This window comes from Epinephelus lanceolatus, chromosome 4 (genome assembly GCF_041903045.1).
Source record: "Epinephelus lanceolatus isolate andai-2023 chromosome 4, ASM4190304v1, whole genome shotgun sequence".
Lineage (NCBI taxonomy): Eukaryota > Metazoa > Chordata > Actinopteri > Perciformes > Serranidae > Epinephelus > Epinephelus lanceolatus.
Window position 1 is genome coordinate 4329408 of NC_135737.1, and position 18657 is coordinate 4348064.

At 38.7% G+C, this 18657-nt stretch overlaps 2 protein-coding genes across 3 annotated transcripts in view; one reads left to right on the forward strand and one right to left on the reverse strand.

Annotated features, from left to right (window-relative positions):
- Positions 1-9125, forward strand: part of ints4 (integrator complex subunit 4) — a 41242-nt gene extending 32117 nt beyond the window's left edge. For both annotated transcript variants that reach the window (XM_033631001.2, XM_033631002.2), the window contains exons 21-24: positions 5302-5461; positions 5728-5871; positions 7403-7523; positions 8593-9125. In XM_033631001.2, the coding sequence (XP_033486892.1) occupies positions 5302-5461; positions 5728-5871; positions 7403-7523; positions 8593-8792 (625 nt within the window). In that variant the 3' untranslated portion in view covers positions 8793-9125. The remainder of the gene's footprint in view (positions 1-5301; positions 5462-5727; positions 5872-7402; positions 7524-8592) is intronic.
- On the reverse strand, positions 9125-15342 carry aamdc (adipogenesis associated, Mth938 domain containing). The gene is made up of 4 exons (XM_033631003.2): positions 15278-15342; positions 10474-10623; positions 10218-10313; positions 9125-9512 (listed from the first exon to the last, which is right to left on the reverse strand). The coding sequence occupies exons 2-4, from the start codon at positions 10603-10605 to the stop codon at positions 9372-9374; spliced, it is 369 nt and encodes a 122-aa protein (XP_033486894.1). The 5' UTR covers positions 10606-10623; positions 15278-15342; the 3' UTR covers positions 9125-9371.
- Positions 15343-18657: the final 3315 nt, after the last annotated feature.

Here is an 18657-nt window from a genome sequence, read left to right on the forward strand (position 1 = left end):
CGGAATACGATCCTTGTGTTACTGCAATATAAACCTTTTTATGCCTCCATGCTAGCGATAGTCTCGGCAGGAGACATTAAGTTGTCAGGTTGTTCATACTTAGTTCCATCTAACTGTCTGTCCCATTTTCTTGAACACAATATCTCAGAAACACCTTGAGGGAATTTCTTCAAATTTGGCACAAACATCCACTTGGACTCAACAATGAACACAATAAAATTTGGTGGTCGAAGGTCAAAGGTTAAGGTCACTATGACCTCACAAAACATTTTACTCAAGAGTTTATTCCCTAAGTATGGCAAAATATCACACAAATGTCTAATAGGATAAAATGATGAAGTGCTGACATTTTATATCCGAAAGGTCAATCATCATAATGTTGTGCAAAAAAAAAAAAAAAAAAAAAACATTTTTCTGGCCATTACTCAACATCATAACCCTGGAACAGAAGGGAAGACATTGGGTCAGATATTGAATTGGTGACTCTAATCTTGGGTGTCCACCTTGAAACTGTGCTGATTGTTAAAGGGGTTTTTTGGGGAGTTTTTCTTTATCCGCTGCAAGGGTCCTAAGGACAGAGGGATGTCGTATGCTGTAAAGCCCTGTAAGGCAAATTGTGATTTGTGATATTGTGCTTTATAAATTAAATTGATTGATTGATTGAAACTCATTTCATTTCGGGGGCTGCATACAGCCCACTTTAATGTCAGGAGGGCCGGACCAGTAAAACCACCGCATAATAACCTAGTAACACCTCCATATTGTTTATTTTCTTTTAGCGCAAAAGCATTCTGAAAACATTCACATTTAATGAACATGGCATTTGCAAAACAGATAATCAACAGCCTGAAATTTCTTAAGAAAAATAATGAAATTTTAAAAATGTCTCTCAGTTTTTCTACATCCAGTCAGTACTCTCTACTACTACTACTACTCTATTACTCACAGCAATTACATGTGCATTTTTACATACATTTGTGCAGTTATGCTGGCTTCACTATACCAAACTAAAGTGGGAGCTGTTGAAGAGGCACATTGAGTTGTCTCCTGCCTTACAGATCAAAAGCTGTGACATTCTTTACATGAAGTAGGCTACTAACTATTTAACTTGCTCCTGAGATCTGGCATCTCTTAGCCTTCACAAGTGCATCAATGTTAGGTGTCAAATCTTGAGCTGTTACCACTTTCAGAATGTCATTTTAGCACTTGTGTGTCAGCCTGGAATGCAGTTTTGTTTTATTGATGCTCATCACAGAAAAAAAGTTGTTCACAAAGGTAAGTGGTCCCAAACATGCACAAAACCTTTGCAGCCATGGCTGTCAATTTTGGGTACCCTGATAAAGGATAGTGATAAAAAGCGTCTAAGCCCACCAAGGCAAATCTGTTCTTCAAATCTGAATCACACTGCAGGTCGGTTTCCTCAAGTTGGATGTCCACGGGCAGATCGGAAGCCTTGACTGTGAATGGCGAACGAAAAATAGAGAATTCTGTCTCACGTTCTCCTGTCGCAGTCCTGCAATCTTGTCTTTAATTTGTACCGATTTATGTCAGCATCAGTTCCAGTGGCACTCAAATTTCTTAGATGAGGGAAATGAGCAGGGTCACCATTTGACAGCTGAACCTCCCACAAAGCCAGCTTCACCTGGAAAGCGCGTATGCTGTCATAATACTGTGTGACAACTAGGACTGCAGCTATCGATTCTTTTAGTATTCGAGTATTCTATCAGTTATGCTGGCGATTAATCGAGTAATCGGATAAGAAATACTGCGTGCTTTTATTGTATTACTCTAGCTTTATTTATTTTATTTTTTTTAAAGATTAATTTTTTGGGCTTTTTGCCTTTAATTGACAGGACAGTGTGAAATGGGGAGGGAGAGAGAGTGGGGGGATGACATGCAGCAAAGGGTTGCAAGTCGGAATCGAACCCGCAACCGCTGTAATGAGGCATTGCCTCTGTACATAGGGTGCCGTCACTATCCACTACGCTACTGACGCCCCAACTCTAGCTTTATTTAAGGACAATATATAAAAGAGAAAATAAGAAAAGTCTCTGAAATGAGAGAAATGAGAAACACGTTTGTTTCCTTTTTTGAAAGTCAGAGCTGTCAACCAGTCATGCAAATGACCGATTTCATATGCACTCATGCTGTCAGGAATAATCAGTGTTGGAAGTAGCTCACAACAAGGCGCGACCTTACGAATTTAACAGCATTCTCAGTAGCGTGGTGGTGACGTCACTACTTTCTGAGTCAAATAGCTTTTCAGTAGTGAAGTTAATTGATTGACTGAGCAGCATGGTAGCATCCATAAAAGTTACAAACTCTTTTTCCCAGGAAAAACTCTGAAATGCAGTAAACCCTTTTCCTGTGGAAGTCTGGAGAAAATTAACAATAGGAAAACTGAGGATAAGTGATGTGACTGACACCAGCACCACACCAAGGCATGAGACGACAGAGTTGCCTCATCCCATATTGAAAAATAAAATGTACTGTCCCTTACTGATTCAGTACAGGATGCAATTTGTCCTGTTTTTCTGTGGAAAGAGTTTAACGAGACATATTGGAGAAATATTAAATCAAGAGGAGAATGTCACTGTGACATTGTCACATAATGGCAGGTCTGTCACTCAGCGTCATCGTTGCCATAATTACGGAGACTCCGCTCAGGACCACTGTTAGCCCGCTCACTAACCCGTTGGCTGCTTGATAAAGTTATCTGAAGGTCCCCTTATGACCGGCTATTAAACTTATGGAGCTTATGGATTCATAAAGCCTCAAGTGCATTTATATGTCAGTCATTGTGGAGCTGGGCGCACATGCACGAGCTTTGTTTACTCTCACACAGTGAGACACAAATTGATGCAGAAACACCCTTCAATCAGTTTGCACATAGATATCTGTGCCACTCATTAGATCTGTCAGTTAAAAAATATGGCAGAGAAGAAGTGTAGTTTCCTCTCATAAGTCAAAGAAACACATAAGCATGGCTCCTCGGCTTAACCACTGTACTACGTACTTGGTATGACAGGCGATGGCTAACGTGTTCATCGGTAAGAAGGCTGTCAAACTGACGATGGTTCAGTTTTTTTCTAACAGAAAACATGTGTGACTGATGGTGAAGTGTAATTGTCAGAGACTAAATACATTCATCATAAGCGATAGGCTACATAGTCTATTGTATATCAACACTGGACTCTTTTAAGTATTGAAGTATAGAGTGTGCCAGTAAACCCAGAACTCCATTAGCGCTTTTAGCACTTCCGGTTCTCTCGTCTAAAAGTCAGTACGTTTTTTGAATGGGATTTTGGTATAATGCCTCAAATAAGGTCTGTGGTTAACAAAAGCTTAAGCGAGTTTCAGGTTTTGTTCTACGACATAAAACACGTCAGTAAATAACCTACTTGTGAATTTTGAAGCTTTTACGTGTTGTAAAAAAGGCAGTTGCTAACAAGTTGCTCAATACGACTACAGACCCTGTCAGGGACATTAAACGTCATCACCCCCGAACAGGCGAGAGTGCTGGCAATCCGCCATTACAGCTTCTTATTTAGCTTAAACAGTCCGATTTCCCCATTATACAGTGTTTTTAAAATAAAGCGGATGAAATCAGTTGAAAGCTTAATGGCGGTGACGTAAAGAGTCATGCGACCGTGGAGTAGTCATGTAGTCCGTTAAAGCCTAACGTTAGCTTTTTACTTCTGGCAATCGCATTTAAGCTTCAAATGCGTGATGAAAGGTGTTCATATGTGAAGATTATCTCACTGAACAAAACCTGTTAAGTATCATAAACTTGTGTTAGCCACAGAGCTTATTTTCTGACATAATCCAAAACGCAATGCAAAAATCACATTCACTTTCTCTTCCGGGAACCAGCGCGATGCTAAACTTCCGGGTTTTGACGTCAGCCCTGGCACACTCTATTTAGCAACACAGAGACTTGTGGTCAGTGGGATGTGAGGATTCTTAAAATAACATCAGATGTGAAGCCCTGACTGTATCTGACTGAGCCTTAATGAAAGCTGTTGTCTAGTATTTTTTTTTCTCTGAAAATATGAACCTTATAGTCAAACACAGTTTATTTAGCCTGTGTAGTTGAGGAGACAGGTCAAACTGATATGATGCTGATTTACAGGAGAATTCATGTCAAATGGAGGATAAAACATGAACATAAACTACAGATCACCTGTAAAGCATTTTAATAAATTAATCTATCATAATTAAAACAACTGGAGACTGAAAACAAACTGATACATGGGTCTGATCACTTTCTTAATGAATTGACATCATTCCAGACAGGATGTTAGTGTGTCTGTGACTTCCTGTACAGACTGAAGGCTGCTGGAAACTGTCGGGAAACTGTCCGACTTCACCGCAGCTTTTTGTCACCGCTCCCCGCTGCGGCCACCTGCTCTCATCTACTTTGCAAGCGAGGCGCAGTTCATCTCGAACCAGCCTAATGATTCAGTTGAATTCGACTCCCAAGACGATCCTCACCCAGCTGTCAATTCGATTGAGACTAGCCAAAAGGAACGTGGCCCCGCCCATGACATTATTTTCACAGCGAAAGCAAAATCCTGACATGAGCGCAAAGACTTAGGTTTTGAGAGAGAGAAGAAAAATGTTTTGAGAGAAACTTTTTTTTGAGAGAGAGAGAGAAAATGTTTTGAAAGCACAGTCATACATTACAGCAGCATCAGACTGTCGTTTCAGACTAAATCTCAGCCTGCAGATAAATCAGTTGGCTGTTAACAGGTTGGTTATTTACAGACAGCACTCAGCCTAATTGTACCTGGTGATTCATTCAAATGTACATATTTGATTGAATCACTTTGATAGGGGAAGCCTTAAAGGGCATGACAGCGACCACCTTTAATTTGTTAAGATATCACCGACGTTCAGGTTCATGCAAGGTCACAAAACAATTATTTGACATGTCCATAAAACGAATGTTTGTTTAACAAAAAAATGCATACAAACTTATCAAGATTAAACTCCAAATACACGTCAAATTACATTGACATCAGCAGGATCTTTGGTTGTTTATCCCCCCAAAGGGGTGCGGCCTTGACATTTAGTGCCATTGTGGTCTATTTGCATATGCAGCTAGTTGCCAGCAGCATTGTCTAACAGTGCAGGATGTGTACCTAGCAACATTACTGACAGTGGACTTTTTGCTGGTAGAGTGTCCCTACTACTTACTGTGTTTTGTCTTTCTATGTAGACTTACCAGGCTAACTATCAAGTCTTTGAATGCTCTCCTCTCATTCTTTTTCTTTACCTCATGTTATCTGAAACTGTCAGGTTGTTTCTGGCAGAGCTGCCCCACCTGCAGGACAGTTTTGTGGATAAGCTTTTGGAGCTGATGCCCCGGCTGTCGTCCTGTAAACCAGTGGAGATGGTGAAGATCCTCCAGACAACCCTGAGACAAAGTGGCCTGCTGCAGCTCAGACTCCCTGAGCAGGTATGATGAATAAACATGTCAATACAGATAGACAGGGTGACCACTGCCCCAAAGATGACATTCCTGTACAGTCTTTCACACTTAAAGCAGTGTGTATTTGCAAATCCACCATGATATTAGTATGAATTCTTGGAGCTTTTTAACTCTTAAAATAATTTGTACACATAAATCTGTTAAAATCTGTTATACAATCAACAGAAATGACCCACAGTATCATCAACCAAGTGCTGTTTGGTTTTCATTAACATTTTCCTGTTGGCTGACAGATCCATCGGGCGACAGCCACCATTATTGAGCCAACGGGGGAGTCTGACAACCCGCTAAGATTTACAAGTGGCCTGGTGGTGGCGCTAGACATTGATGCAACATTGGAGCACGTCCAGAATCCTCAGAACACTGTTAAAGTACAGGTCAGTTTGATGTACAAAGAACAAAACCAGTTCAGTTTCTCACTCAGCGTTTTGGGTTTTGACCATCTTCACTGTTTTTTAGGCTGAAACAAGCTTTTCAATATTTTTAGCTTTTCAGAATAAGTTTGGGGTCAGAAAAACTTGTTATGGGTCACTGCTGCTGATTTTATTGCAGAAGTGGCAGAAGTGATTGTGAATACAGCTACTTTGGTTTAGAACCCATTCAGCTCCCCCATCCATTCCAAAGGACATAACTTCTCTAGGATGTCTAGATCTATGATTATTGTCATCAGCTCCCCCCAAATGTACAAACTTACTTGATCAGGTGTCTGTAAGCCAATCACAGTCTTTCACATCATTTAAAGTGGACTGCACCCCCTTTTTCAACAAGCGTGGCCAACTGTGAGGCAATGAGGAAGCTCAAGGCACATTTAAATCTATTAATGATATTGTTAAAGTAATCATTTGTGTGAAAAGTAAGCTAGTGATGGTGAGACAAAGATTCACGAAGCACTGAAGCTTTCACAATGAGGGTTCATCTCTCAAGGCTTCATGTGCACACAAAACCATCTGTTGGTCAAAGAGCCAGCAAAGGCTCAGGAGTAATGACCGTCAACAATCAAAAAAAAGTTTTAAAAAAAATAAATATGAGTGTCGCTGGATAACGAAAACGGGAAATACTGTTCTGATTCGGTTTTCTGAAGATACAGTCAGCTTATGATGCATTCTGTTGATTATGTACAGACTATTCATCTTAGGAGGTTTTTGACGCACTGTTTGAAAATACTTAAGAAATTAAGGATATTTTGAGTTGTGATGACAAAATACAGTAAATATATATGCAATTTGTTTTAAAGCATCACTATTCATTGGTTTAACCATTCATGAAAAAAACAACTCATCTTTTCTTGTTGAAAAAAGGTCTGTCAAGACCATTGACATCTTTATGATCAGGTTGTTTCTCACATTTAGATTCTCCATCCCTTAGAATGGTCAGAAAAAAATCAATATAAAAGTGTTTTAATAAATAAAAATGTTTTGCTAAATCAACCTTAACAAGCACCATCTCATAGCCTATTTACATAAAGTAAAGTCCTGAGCGCAGAGCTGATCTTCTTACGGGCGCTGTTTCTGTGTAGGCCTATTGTCTGTGGGCCAGATGTAAAGCTCTGGCAGCTCTGCACTAAAATGACCATCATCTCCTCCATATTTATCACAGACTGCTATTTACAGATGAAGGAAAAGATATGTGTCAGCTGTGATTGGTTGGCCCTCATCACAAGACATGGTGCATGCACACTGCTGCGTTCAAAAAGTTGAACTATGTTTATCTCAGGCTGCAGCTGTTACGACCTGAAAAATAGGCACTCAGGAATGCATATGCGCTGCAACAGCATCTTCATTAAAAACAACGAATTTGAGAAAAAACACGGCACGTGTACAGCACCTAACTGTTCACTCACTCGTTCTTGATACGAACACTGGCTGAATCCTCTGCTCTCTGTGCATCACGCGCCTTCTGTCTCTGCAGGTTCTGTATCCAGACGGACAGAGTCATGTGATCCATCCTAAACCTGGAGACTTCAGAAAACCTGGACCTGACAGACACAGACTCATCACACAGGTTTACCTGTCACACACTGCATGGACAGGTCAGTATAATACACACAAATCTGATGTTACAGTTTCAGTGACATGTTCCAAGGTTTTCATTTTCATCTGCTTTTTACAAGGGTGTAACGCCAAAAATATACCAAGTAGCGGCAAAGTGTAGCTCACTGCAGTTGTTCAATTTATCTGCAGGCAGGAGTGTTCATGTGTTATAGGCAGGTAGAAATTCTTTTAACGTCGGTCAACACGTACAGGAGCCTGTTTACTGATTGGCTGCAGGTATTCTCTGTCCGCAATTTGCCACCAAAATGAAAACTAAACCCAAACTTTTAGTGTGGCCACAGTTTGACTGAGGCTGCTTTTCTGACGTTCCTGAGTGAAATGAGGTGGAGGCATCTAAAGGGCAGCCATGATAAGAGCTGGGCAAATAATCTTGATGATAAGGAAAGGCTCTTCAATTCACCTTCTATAATCTCCTTTAGTCTAAGACACACTAGACTATCCTTTATGAAAGAAAAGGAGAATACTGTCCCAAAATTCCTTACAGCAGTAACATTTAAAGCATTGCACCATTCAGTCATTCATGAAAACAAATTATATGCTTATCTTGCAAAATTATTTTCATACAATCATAATATTTGGGATTTATGTCCATAAATATGAGCAAACGGGGGAGAGCAACTATTCTCAATGCAACAACTATGAATTTTCACTTTTGCGACTGTTTTATTTCAGTTCCAACTTTGTAAATTAAGTTATATTTTTCACTGGGTTGTCCATGTCCAGCCTATATCACACAACACAGTTGTAGTCGTAGTCATCCATCTTTGGAGCACTGTAGTTTCACCATGGCAGACCCACTTCAATAACATCCACTGCTGAATAATTATGGAGCCTAGTGGAGGTGCCGCTGCATTGTTTTAGCACCGCTTTTACCTTTCCTAAGTCCTTATGAATTCTTCATCACATCTTTTCTTGACCTCATGACATTTTCCATTGAGGTCAAGGAAGAGTGTCTAGGAAAATGGGACATCATTTTTTGTGACTATTCCCCAGCAGCCTTAGTTTCCTTTGTTGACTGTTTTTACCCTCTCTGTCTTCACGTCTCAGAGCCATCTCAAATTGAAGTGCGTCTCCTGCTGGCCTACAGCTCCTCCTCAACCTCCCTCTGCTCCCCTTCTTCAGCTTCCAAGCTGGGATGGAGCGAGAGCATCGACAGTCTCCCACCGCCAGAGGCCGCCGTAGAGGGAACCATTCCATTTAGCAAGCCTGTCAAAGTCTACATCATGCCAAAACCTTCCAGACGCTAAAGAAACTCTTAAACAAAAAACTGACAGAGAGACAGACAGATGAGGCTTTAACTCTTTTCAGCTTTCACGTACATGGGCTTCTTGGCTTGTTTTTTAAAGAGGATGCTCACTGCTTCACTTTCCAGATTCAAAACTGAACAGAAAAAGTAAAGCCATTTTGTTTTCATTTTTAAAAGACACTCATTTTAAACATCTGGGCAAAATGGCAAATAAATATAATGTATGGTTAAGTGGTAGGAAGCAGAAGAGTATTTTTTATTCCTGGTGTGTCATTTGTATGGAGAATACTTTTGGACTTTACAATTGTTTCTGATAAAGATAATCCCATGTGATGGAGATGATTCATTCTAATTTTATTTTGTGTATCAAACAAGCAAAAATACATGTACTAAACTTAACATCCATTAGCTTTTACCAACAGCACCACTGTAGGATCTGTCATGTGGTCATTGTACTGAAACATTCCACAGAATTAGCCTCTAAAATCAGTTGTACTTGAATTGCATCTTCAATTTGATTTTAAGGTGACATTTGAAATTAGAATCAGACAGTTGGTGCAGCACTGCAAAGGTGACATTATCAACAGGTAGAGTGGAAGACCCCCCCCACCTTGGCACCCTTGCTAGCCAGTTTGTTGTATTCAGCAACGGCCTTCTCTGTCTGCAAGACTCTGACGTCGACACCTTTCTTTGTCACGAAGTCCAGAGTGGAGGAGGGAACCTGAGAGAGGAGATGACAGCGCAAAAAGATTAACCGTGAGTCTCTACAGAAAGGATAACAGTGTTAGCTCAATAACGACTGCCTCCGCACTTCCTCACTCAGAACGTACATGTAATTCGCACATGCGCAGTGGGAAGCAGCACATAACAAACAGCACAAAAAGATTAACAGTGAGTCTCTACAGAAAGGGTTCCAGCCAGCTATGTCTGCATGTCTGACAGAACCCATACGTTCCTATTTCAATTAATGTAGCTGTCTAATAGCTTGTGTTTCACTTGTGCTATATGCATGTAAACACAACCTAAAGTGTATTTTTACCTGTCTTAATATTTTGAATGTGTGTTGGGCCCAGAGTGCTGCCAAAACATAGATGACCTACACTCAGAACTGTACCTGAATGCCTTCTGTGTTGACAGTGTCTGTCTCCTTAAAGCCCCTTACTACACCCTTGACCTGGATACACTCCATTTTCACGTAGAAGGTTATCAATTTTAAAAAGGAACACCCTAAACCAGATAGATGATGGTGGAAGTGAACAATAAACACCTCAAACTGCACTGACTTATCTGACTCCACTAGCCTTTGATAAAAGCAGGAGAAAAGCAGGACTTGATTCATATTTGAAATTGTGGCTCAATCCCTAAACTAATGATTGGTATTCCCTTTTATCTCTTAATAAATTGGAGCTCTGTAGATCAGTTTTACCTGCAGAGCTTCACTCATGCCTCTGCCAATGATCAGCAAGTCTATTCCCTTCTTCAGCACCTCCTCCAGATCAGCAGGTTGGACCCCCGGGTAATGCTGGAGAGGAAAACGCAAGATAATGTGGGATCACTGTTTGTGGGGGAAACATTAGCATGCTATGGCTTATTCTGTTGTTTTGGTGTCTGTTCATATTTTATTGCAATCAACATGCAGTCCTGCACATGGATATATATATTCCGATTATGGTTCCACTCACATCGGTCCCGGTCTCTCTCCAGTCCCAGGCACGGCTGCCTCCAGGCCACACCTTACAGTCCTTGTAGCCTGTGGAGCATCCCTTCACCTTCATGTGGCCCCAGGAGAGAGAGGAGATCTCTGGAGAGGACATGTTGTGTGAGGCTGTCTACTGTAAGAAATGAAGACAGTAGTAGATGATGACTGAGATGGTGTATAGATCATTAAATAAAGTTAATAGGTTCCAACAAAGCTTTTAATTCCTTTCGGAGACACAAGACGATGTGCAGTGACAGAAATCTCTGGTTCAATGCATGTTCTGCTGTGTCACATGGGTCTGATAAAATGGTAAATGGCTGCATTTAGATATCCAAAGTGCTTTACAATTTACACATTCCACATACACAAATACAAGAATGGCAGTGAGCTACTTTGAACCATCAACCCTGTGATTAACAAACCTGCTGCCTTCCCTCCTGAGCCACTGCCACATCTCATCAGATTACCATATCAAATTTGTGGCATATCAAATGTCAGTGTGCAATAATGCCTAGCAAAATATAGAACTTCAATGTAAATTTAAAAAAAAAAAAAACTTGTTTAATCCATTGGCATCAGTCAGAAAATGCAGGAAAACTAAAAACTAACTTAAAAAGCTACTAAACTAGAATTCGTCAGTCAGTGTTTTGGTTGGTCTGTTAGGTTATGGAAAATGGACCTGCATTTGTATAGCGCCTTTCTAGTCATCCGACCACTCAAAGCACTTTTTACACTACGAGTCACATTCACTCATTCACACAGACATTCGTACACTGGTAGCCAAGGTGACCATACAGGGTGCCACCTGCTACTCAGTTTTTAACACACTCACACACTGATGGAACAGCCATCGGGAGCAATTTGGGGTTCAGTATTTTGCCACAGCCGCCCCAACATGAAAAGTTTCTTGGTACAACAAGATGTTTTCATCTTTTTACAAGGTATTTTCACATTTAAAACAAGAAACTTTTATTTCAAAAACAAAAAATAAAAAAAAACATGTTGTAGCAATATACTTGTCTTGTTATAATGTGAAACGTTTCATGTGATAACATAACATTACCTAGTGGCAACCTCCGAGGCTTGGTGATCTCTCTTTTGTATTAATGTGTAATTACTCACCTCACAAACTTCCTGTTTCTTTATCTAAGTTTCATCAGCAATCCCTTCTTGCCTGGAAGTTTTGCCTCATCCCAGTTTTTATCCTCATAAAACTCAGTGATGGAGTAATGATTATATAACCATAAGGTTAAGGTTACTTTATTGGTCTCCCTTGGGAGAAATTTGGTTTGGATGAAGGGAAAAATTGCTGCATAGGAGTTACAAATAGAAAAACAACACAATAAATAAAGGGAAACAAAAAAATAGATACATATACACATGCACACCCAGTACACAGTAAACTCATACATAGATGCTTGGATACATGCTACCTACGTATATATACAGTACAGGCCAAAAGTTTGGACACACCTTCTCATTCAATGCATTTTCTTTATTTTCATGACTATTTACATTGTAGATTCTCACTGAAGGCATCAAAACTATGAATGAACACATGTGGAGTTATGTACTTAACAAAAAAAGGTGAAATAACTGAAAACATGTTTTATATTCTAGTTTCTTCAAAATAGCCACCCTTTGCTCTGATTACTGCTTTGCACACTCTTGGCATTCTCTCCATGAGCTTCAAGAGGTAGTCACCTGAAATGGTTTCCACTTCACAGGTGTGCCTTATCAGGGTTAATTAGTGGAATTTCTTGCTTTATCAATGGGGTTGGGACCATCAGTTGTGTTGTGCAGAAGTCAGGTTAATACACAGCCAACAGCCCTATTGGACAACTGTTAAAATTCATATTATGGCAAGAACCAATCAGCTAACTAAAGAAAAACAAGTGGCCATCATTACTTTAAGAAATGAAGGTCAGTCAGTCCGGAAAATTGCAAAAACTTTAAATGTGTCCCCAAGTGGAGTCGCAAAAACCATCAAGCGCTACGACGAAACTGGCACACATGAGGACCGACCCAGGAAAGGAAGACCAAGAGTCACCTCTGCTTCTGAGGATAAGTTCATCCGAGTCACCAGCCTCAGAAATGGCAAGTTAACAGCAGCTCAGATCAGAGACCAGATGAATGCCACACAGAGTTCTAGCAGCAGACCCATCTCTAGAACAACTGTTAAGAGGAGACTGCGCCAATCAGGCCTTCATGGTCAAATAGCTGCTAGGAAACCACTGCTAAGGAGAGGCAAGAGATTTGTTTGGGCCAAGAAACACAAGGAATGGACATCAGACCAGTGGAAATCTGTGCTTTGGTCTGATGAGTCCAAATTTGAGATCTTTGGTTCCAACCGCCGTGTCTTTGTGAGACGCAGAAAAGGTGAACGGATGGATTCCACATGCCTGGTTCCCACTGTGAAGCATGGAGGAGGAGGTGTGATGGTGTGGGGGTGTTTTGCTGGTGACACTGTTGGGGATTTATTCAAAATTGAAGGCACACTGAAGCAGCATGGCTACCACAGCATCCTGCAGTGACATGCCATCCCATCCGGTTTGCGTTTAGTTGGACGATCATTTATTTTTCAACAGGACAATGACCCCAAACACACCTCCAGGCTGTGTAAGGGCTATTTGACCAAGAAGGAGAGTGATGGAGTGCTGCGGCAGATGACCTGGCCTCCACAGTCACTGGACCTGAACCCAATCCAGATGGTTTGGGGTGAGCTGGACCGCAGAGTGAAGGCAAAGGGGCCAACAAGTGCTAAACACCTCTGGGAACTCCTTCAAGACTGTTGGAAAAGCATTTCAGGTGACTACCTCTTGAAGCTCATCGAGAGAATGCCAAGAGTGTGCAAAGCAGTAATCAGAGCAAAGGGTGGCTATTTTGAAGAAACTAGAATATAAAACATGTTTTCAGTTATTTCACCTTTTTTTGTTAAGTACATAACTCCACGTGTTCATTCATAGTTTTGATGCCTTCAGTGAGAATCTACAATGTAAATAGTCATGAAAATAAAGAAAACGCATTGAATGAGAAGGTGTGTCCAAACTTTTGGCCTGTACTGTATATATATATATATACACACAAGTACACGATACAGTCACCTCCTCTCATTAATGAGCTTCACTGAGAAAGGGATAAACGAGTGTTTGTACCATAAGTAACAAATATTTTTTTCTTTCCAAGGTGGTTCCAAAGAAATATTGTTAATGTTTTGTTGATTTTTTACAATCATGGCTGTATATTATCCCATGAGCTTTTTATATCTTGACACTTTCAAGTTCCTTTGAAAGAATAAAATTCTGTAATCAAAGCCATTCCTTCTGGTTTAATCCATCGTATAAGAAATCACTTATTTTATGCTGGAGGAAACACCCCAGAGGCTCCATTTGCATTGCTTTTGAATGGATTTGGCATAGTTGACCAGAAATGTAATAACAGACATATTCGTCAGATTTTTCAAACTACAAACAAAATCACCTAAAGAGGGAAATTTTACTGGAACTCACATTTAGAGGAGATTAAGTGGCAAAAACATAGCTTTTACCTTTTAAGTTTTGTATTCCTAACAAAGTCAAAGAAGTTTATTTCAAAATCTTGTATAAAATCTGTCCAGCAAATTCTACAATTTCCAGATATGTCGACATTGATGATCTTTTTGTGGACATCCTGATGAAATGCTGTTCTTTCAGTGTAGAATAACAATGGAATTTTGGTCAGATGTAAGCCCTTATGTTTTCAGTACTACTAATGTCACTCATTGTTTTTACTCTAAAATCTGTTACTATGATGATATGGGTAACAAGTCTCTGAAATATGCTGTTCATTTCTTGGTTTTATTGTGGAAATTCTTTATTCATAATCATACATTTGTAGGTTCACAACCCTCTTTCCATCTTTTCTTGACTGAATGTACTCAATGCTGAACGCTCTTGCTCATGGGAACAACAAAAAAGTGAAGCGTTTTTAAATATTACAAAAAATATTTGACTAAACCCCCTGATGTGAAATGAACTTTTTTCTGATGTCCATTCTTACTTTATTTACTGTAAGAATTCATAACATCTATGTACTGATATTAGAATTATTTAATTTTCAACTTTTGTGAAATGGCACTCATCTTTCATTGCAATTGATGTTTTCACCTCTCTTGTAATGTTGTGTTCCGATTTAATACCTGACAGTTTATATTTTCTTCTGCTTCTATGTCCTGCACTTGTCTTCACTTGTTATCACCGCATTACACAAGAAAAAACCTCCAAATCAGACCAATGCGATAGTGCCCAAAACTGCAGTTCCTCTAATGGCCACTTGGATCTGGCTCCATAACAGTGTCAATCCCACAGTCCCTCATGTTAGAATGCCAAACTTTACAGCAGAGATAAACATGTTTACAGCCTGGTACAGAGACAGTTTGGTCTTGCCTATGTCCTACTGCTCTACAAGCGTGAAATATTAGTAGCGCTACTTAATGTGCTTTGCTTGATATTTCCGTGTTGAAGCAGCAGAGGTTTATAATGTAAAGTAAATTCAGTTGAGATGAACATTTGCCAGAACAGTCCAGTGCTGCTGTCAAGGAGATGGACAAGGAGCTATTTTTGCTCTGGCCACAGACTGGCTCTCTCTCTGTCTCCCTCTGTCTCCGTCTCCACCGTGCTCCGAGTCCCAACAAGTCGCTGCGCTATTAAACCTCAGCAGGTTGACAACAGAAAGGCAGCTGCAATGCTTTAGTTTGTAGATCCTGGATTTTATAGCAGGAGATTATGGAGCAGAATACTGTTGCTTACCCTTTCGCGACGTCAACAGACTAAGCGGTGGACACCCCCCTCCGAAGTTCTTTTTCCTCCTGTTATTAAAGGGAAACACACATTGAATTGTGCTGAACAGATACAGGATAAGCAGCCCTTTGTCTAATCACCATAAAACAAAAAGTCAACAATCAGCAAGGATATACAAAAGAAATATATAGAAACTACAGAATAAAGGCCTTTTAAGATTTATTCTTTGGTCAATTTATTAAAATACTTGCATAATTTTAGGGACTGTTCTATACTTGTCAGAGGAGGGGGGTGGCTGGGGTGTGACTTAGTAGTAGCCTGAGTGTCAGACTGAAGCTCCCAGAACCTTCAGTCTGACATCGCCTCCATTGAAGGCGATTTACAAGGGGGAGGGAATTTGATTTTTCCCTAACCAATCGGTAGAGATCAATGACTCACCCAGAATCTGACGTCATTAGTATCCATGCCACGGGGGTGCCGAAAACAAGCGAGCATTGCCCGTTTAAAATGTCTCCGTCGTCGTGCACGCCCAGCTGCATCGCCGTTAATCCATTTTAGCATCTTCCTTAATTTGGTCCTCCATTAATGCGAGTAGTGGCGAAATACCTCGATAGCATCGTTTTTTTTATTTTTTTTTGTAAACTTTATTTACATTTCAATAATATACAAAAGCTCTCGATAGGAACGTGTGCATTCTTGTTACAATACAAGGATATTCCCATTATAAATAAAATCAACAAGGCTGTAAACATAAAAAGATACTAAAATAAAACAAAAAAGGAAAAGAAGAAAACAAGGCACTTAATTCATATTAGACTTTCAAAAAACCAAATATTTCGTTGCAATTTCACTCAATTTACAAATAGGCATGTATACATTTAACAGCTTCAAGGAAAAAAAATATTTATTTAGTTCGTTTTTAAACCAAACTATTGAGGGCAGTTTATTTTTCCATTTGCATGAATGGATATGATATTTGCCCAAAATTATAATAATATTGACCAGTTCTGAAAATTCTTTGGTAAGATTATCTTTATATAAAAGAATCTGATGTTCATCAATTGGTGTGATATTTTCTATTTTATTACCTAACCAGTCAAAAATATCCTGCCAAAAAATGTGATGTCACTGAACAAGAATAAAAAAGATGTTCAGTAGTTTCACAATCCACATTACAAAAACAACATGGCTCAACCTCAAATCCAAACCTTTTCTTTAATGTTTCTGCAGCTGGATAATAGCCATTAATAATTTTAAATTGCAATTCTTTGGCTTTTGGGGTGATTGGCCATTTCAGATATTTCGTAAAATTGTTTACAATTTTTAGATTACTTTCTCTCATTCTAATGTTTGTTGCCCTTGTATGACCATAAAAAAGGTTCTGCATGAACACCTTTCGTATTATTTTATTATTGCATTTTTTATCAGTAATTAGCATTTGTTCAATTTTTAAATCTGGTAGGACTATCTGTACATTGGAATGAGAGATAGTATTTTTTATCAACTGTATTAGTGGAAGTGGAATAGCTTTACATATTTTGCTGTATTCCCTATAAGAGCACTGCATGTTGAATTTTTCATTTAAAGAGTTGAGTTGTAAGATTGAACCATGTTCATCCAACAGGTCAGCAACAAAAATTATTTTCTTATCACACCATTTTTGATTGAATAAGGTTTTTCTATTTGATGTAATTGTTCTATTGTTCCACAAGGTGGAGCTATGTGGACTAAAGTTGTGGACAAATATCATTTTCCAGTATCTCAACACTTGTTCATGAAATTTTGACAATTTCAATGGTAATTTTGTGACTTCAAAATCACATTGTAACAAAAATTCAAACCCTCCTACTTTTTTAAATATATTTTTGGGGATATGAAACCAGATAGATTCAGTTTGTGACAGAAAGGTTTTTATCCAATTTACTCTAAACATCCCTACCATTGATTCTAAATCTAGTGTTTTTAAACCTCCTTTATTAGTATCTTTAACCAAATGTGACTTTTTAATATAATGTGTCTTATTTCTCCATATAAAATTGTATATTATGGAGTTCGCTTTCTTAATGTTTTGAGAATTAACATACAAAGATTGGCATGGATAAACCAATTTCGATATGCCCTCCGCTTTAGATAACATGTTTCGGCCAAAAATTGATAGATCTCTTATAAGCCAATGATTTAGGGTTTTTTTTTTTTTTCATAATCTCTAGTTTTTCATGAAAATTTCTTTCCTCCCTTAATTTGACATCTTTAATTAATTTTATTCCTAAATATTTCACCTCATTTTTTACAGGAATGGACAATATCTCATCATCTCTGCAAGGATATAGTGGAAGTAGTTCGCATTTGTTCAAATTCAAACTCAAACCAGATGCTTTGGAAAATATAGAAATTACGTTTAAAGCTTTCTCTTTATCTTTTAGAAAAAATACCGTATCATCAGCAAACTGACTAATCCGAAATTCATAGTCAAAAAATTTAATTCCTTTTAGTTCAGAGTGATTTAAAATCAAGTATGCCAGTAGCTGAGTGCATAAAATGAAGAGTTTGGGTGAGTTTGAATCAAAAAATTGTGTTCAATAGAATCAAATGCTTTGAAGAAATCAATGAATAAAATGAAACTTTCTGATTCAATGAGGGATTGATAATCTATCATATCCAAAATTAATCTGACATTGTTATGTATGTTCCTACCTTTAATGAAAGCAGACTGAAACTCATCCACCAGTACGGCCAAAACATGTTTAAGTCGATTAGCAAATACAAGAGCTAATATTTTATAATCATTGCAAATAAGTGTTATTGGCCTCCAGTTATCTAGTTTCATTAAATCCTTATTTGGTTTTGGCAACAGAGTTATCAATCCTGTTTTCATGGAAGAGGATAAACTTCCCTTTTCTATACATTCTTTAAAAGACTTGTATAACAGATCTTTGATGTCATTCCAGAAGTGTTTATAGAACTCTATTGTTTCCTGGGGATTTTTCATTTTTCATTTGCTTTATTGCCGTTTCTATTTCTGTTATATTTAGATCCTCTTCTAGAATGCTCTTTTCCTCTTCATTTATTTTTTTAATTTTGTCTTTAACGGATTCAAAAAGGAAGTTACAATCTGTATCTTGGAAGTTTGATTTATATAGATTATTGTAGAAAAGCCATATTTCTTCATTTACTTGTTTTTGATCTCCAATTGTTATATCATTTATCTTTAGTTTACAATTATTTTTTTTTTACTTTGCCTGTGTTTTTCTAATCCAAAAAAGTAGGCTGAATTTTTTTCTTCTTGTTCAAGCCACCTGGCTCTTGATCTTATAAATGCTCCATTTGCTCTATTCATGTAGAGCTCATCTATTTGAATTTGAAGGGCATGCAACTCTCCCTTTTCCTCT

Coding starts and splice junctions, on each gene's coding strand:
- aamdc (XM_033631003.2), bottom strand. CDS start 10,605: ATGTCCTCTCCAGAGATCTCCTCTCTCTCCTGGGGCCACATGAAGGTG. Junction 10,314..10,473: donor GGAGAGAGACCGGGACCGAT/GTGAGTGGAACC, acceptor TTTCCTCTCCAG/CATTACCCGGGGGTCCAACC. Junction 9,513..10,217: donor GCATGAGTGAAGCTCTGCAG/GTAAAACTGATC, acceptor CTCCTCTCTCAG/GTTCCCTCCTCCACTCTGGA.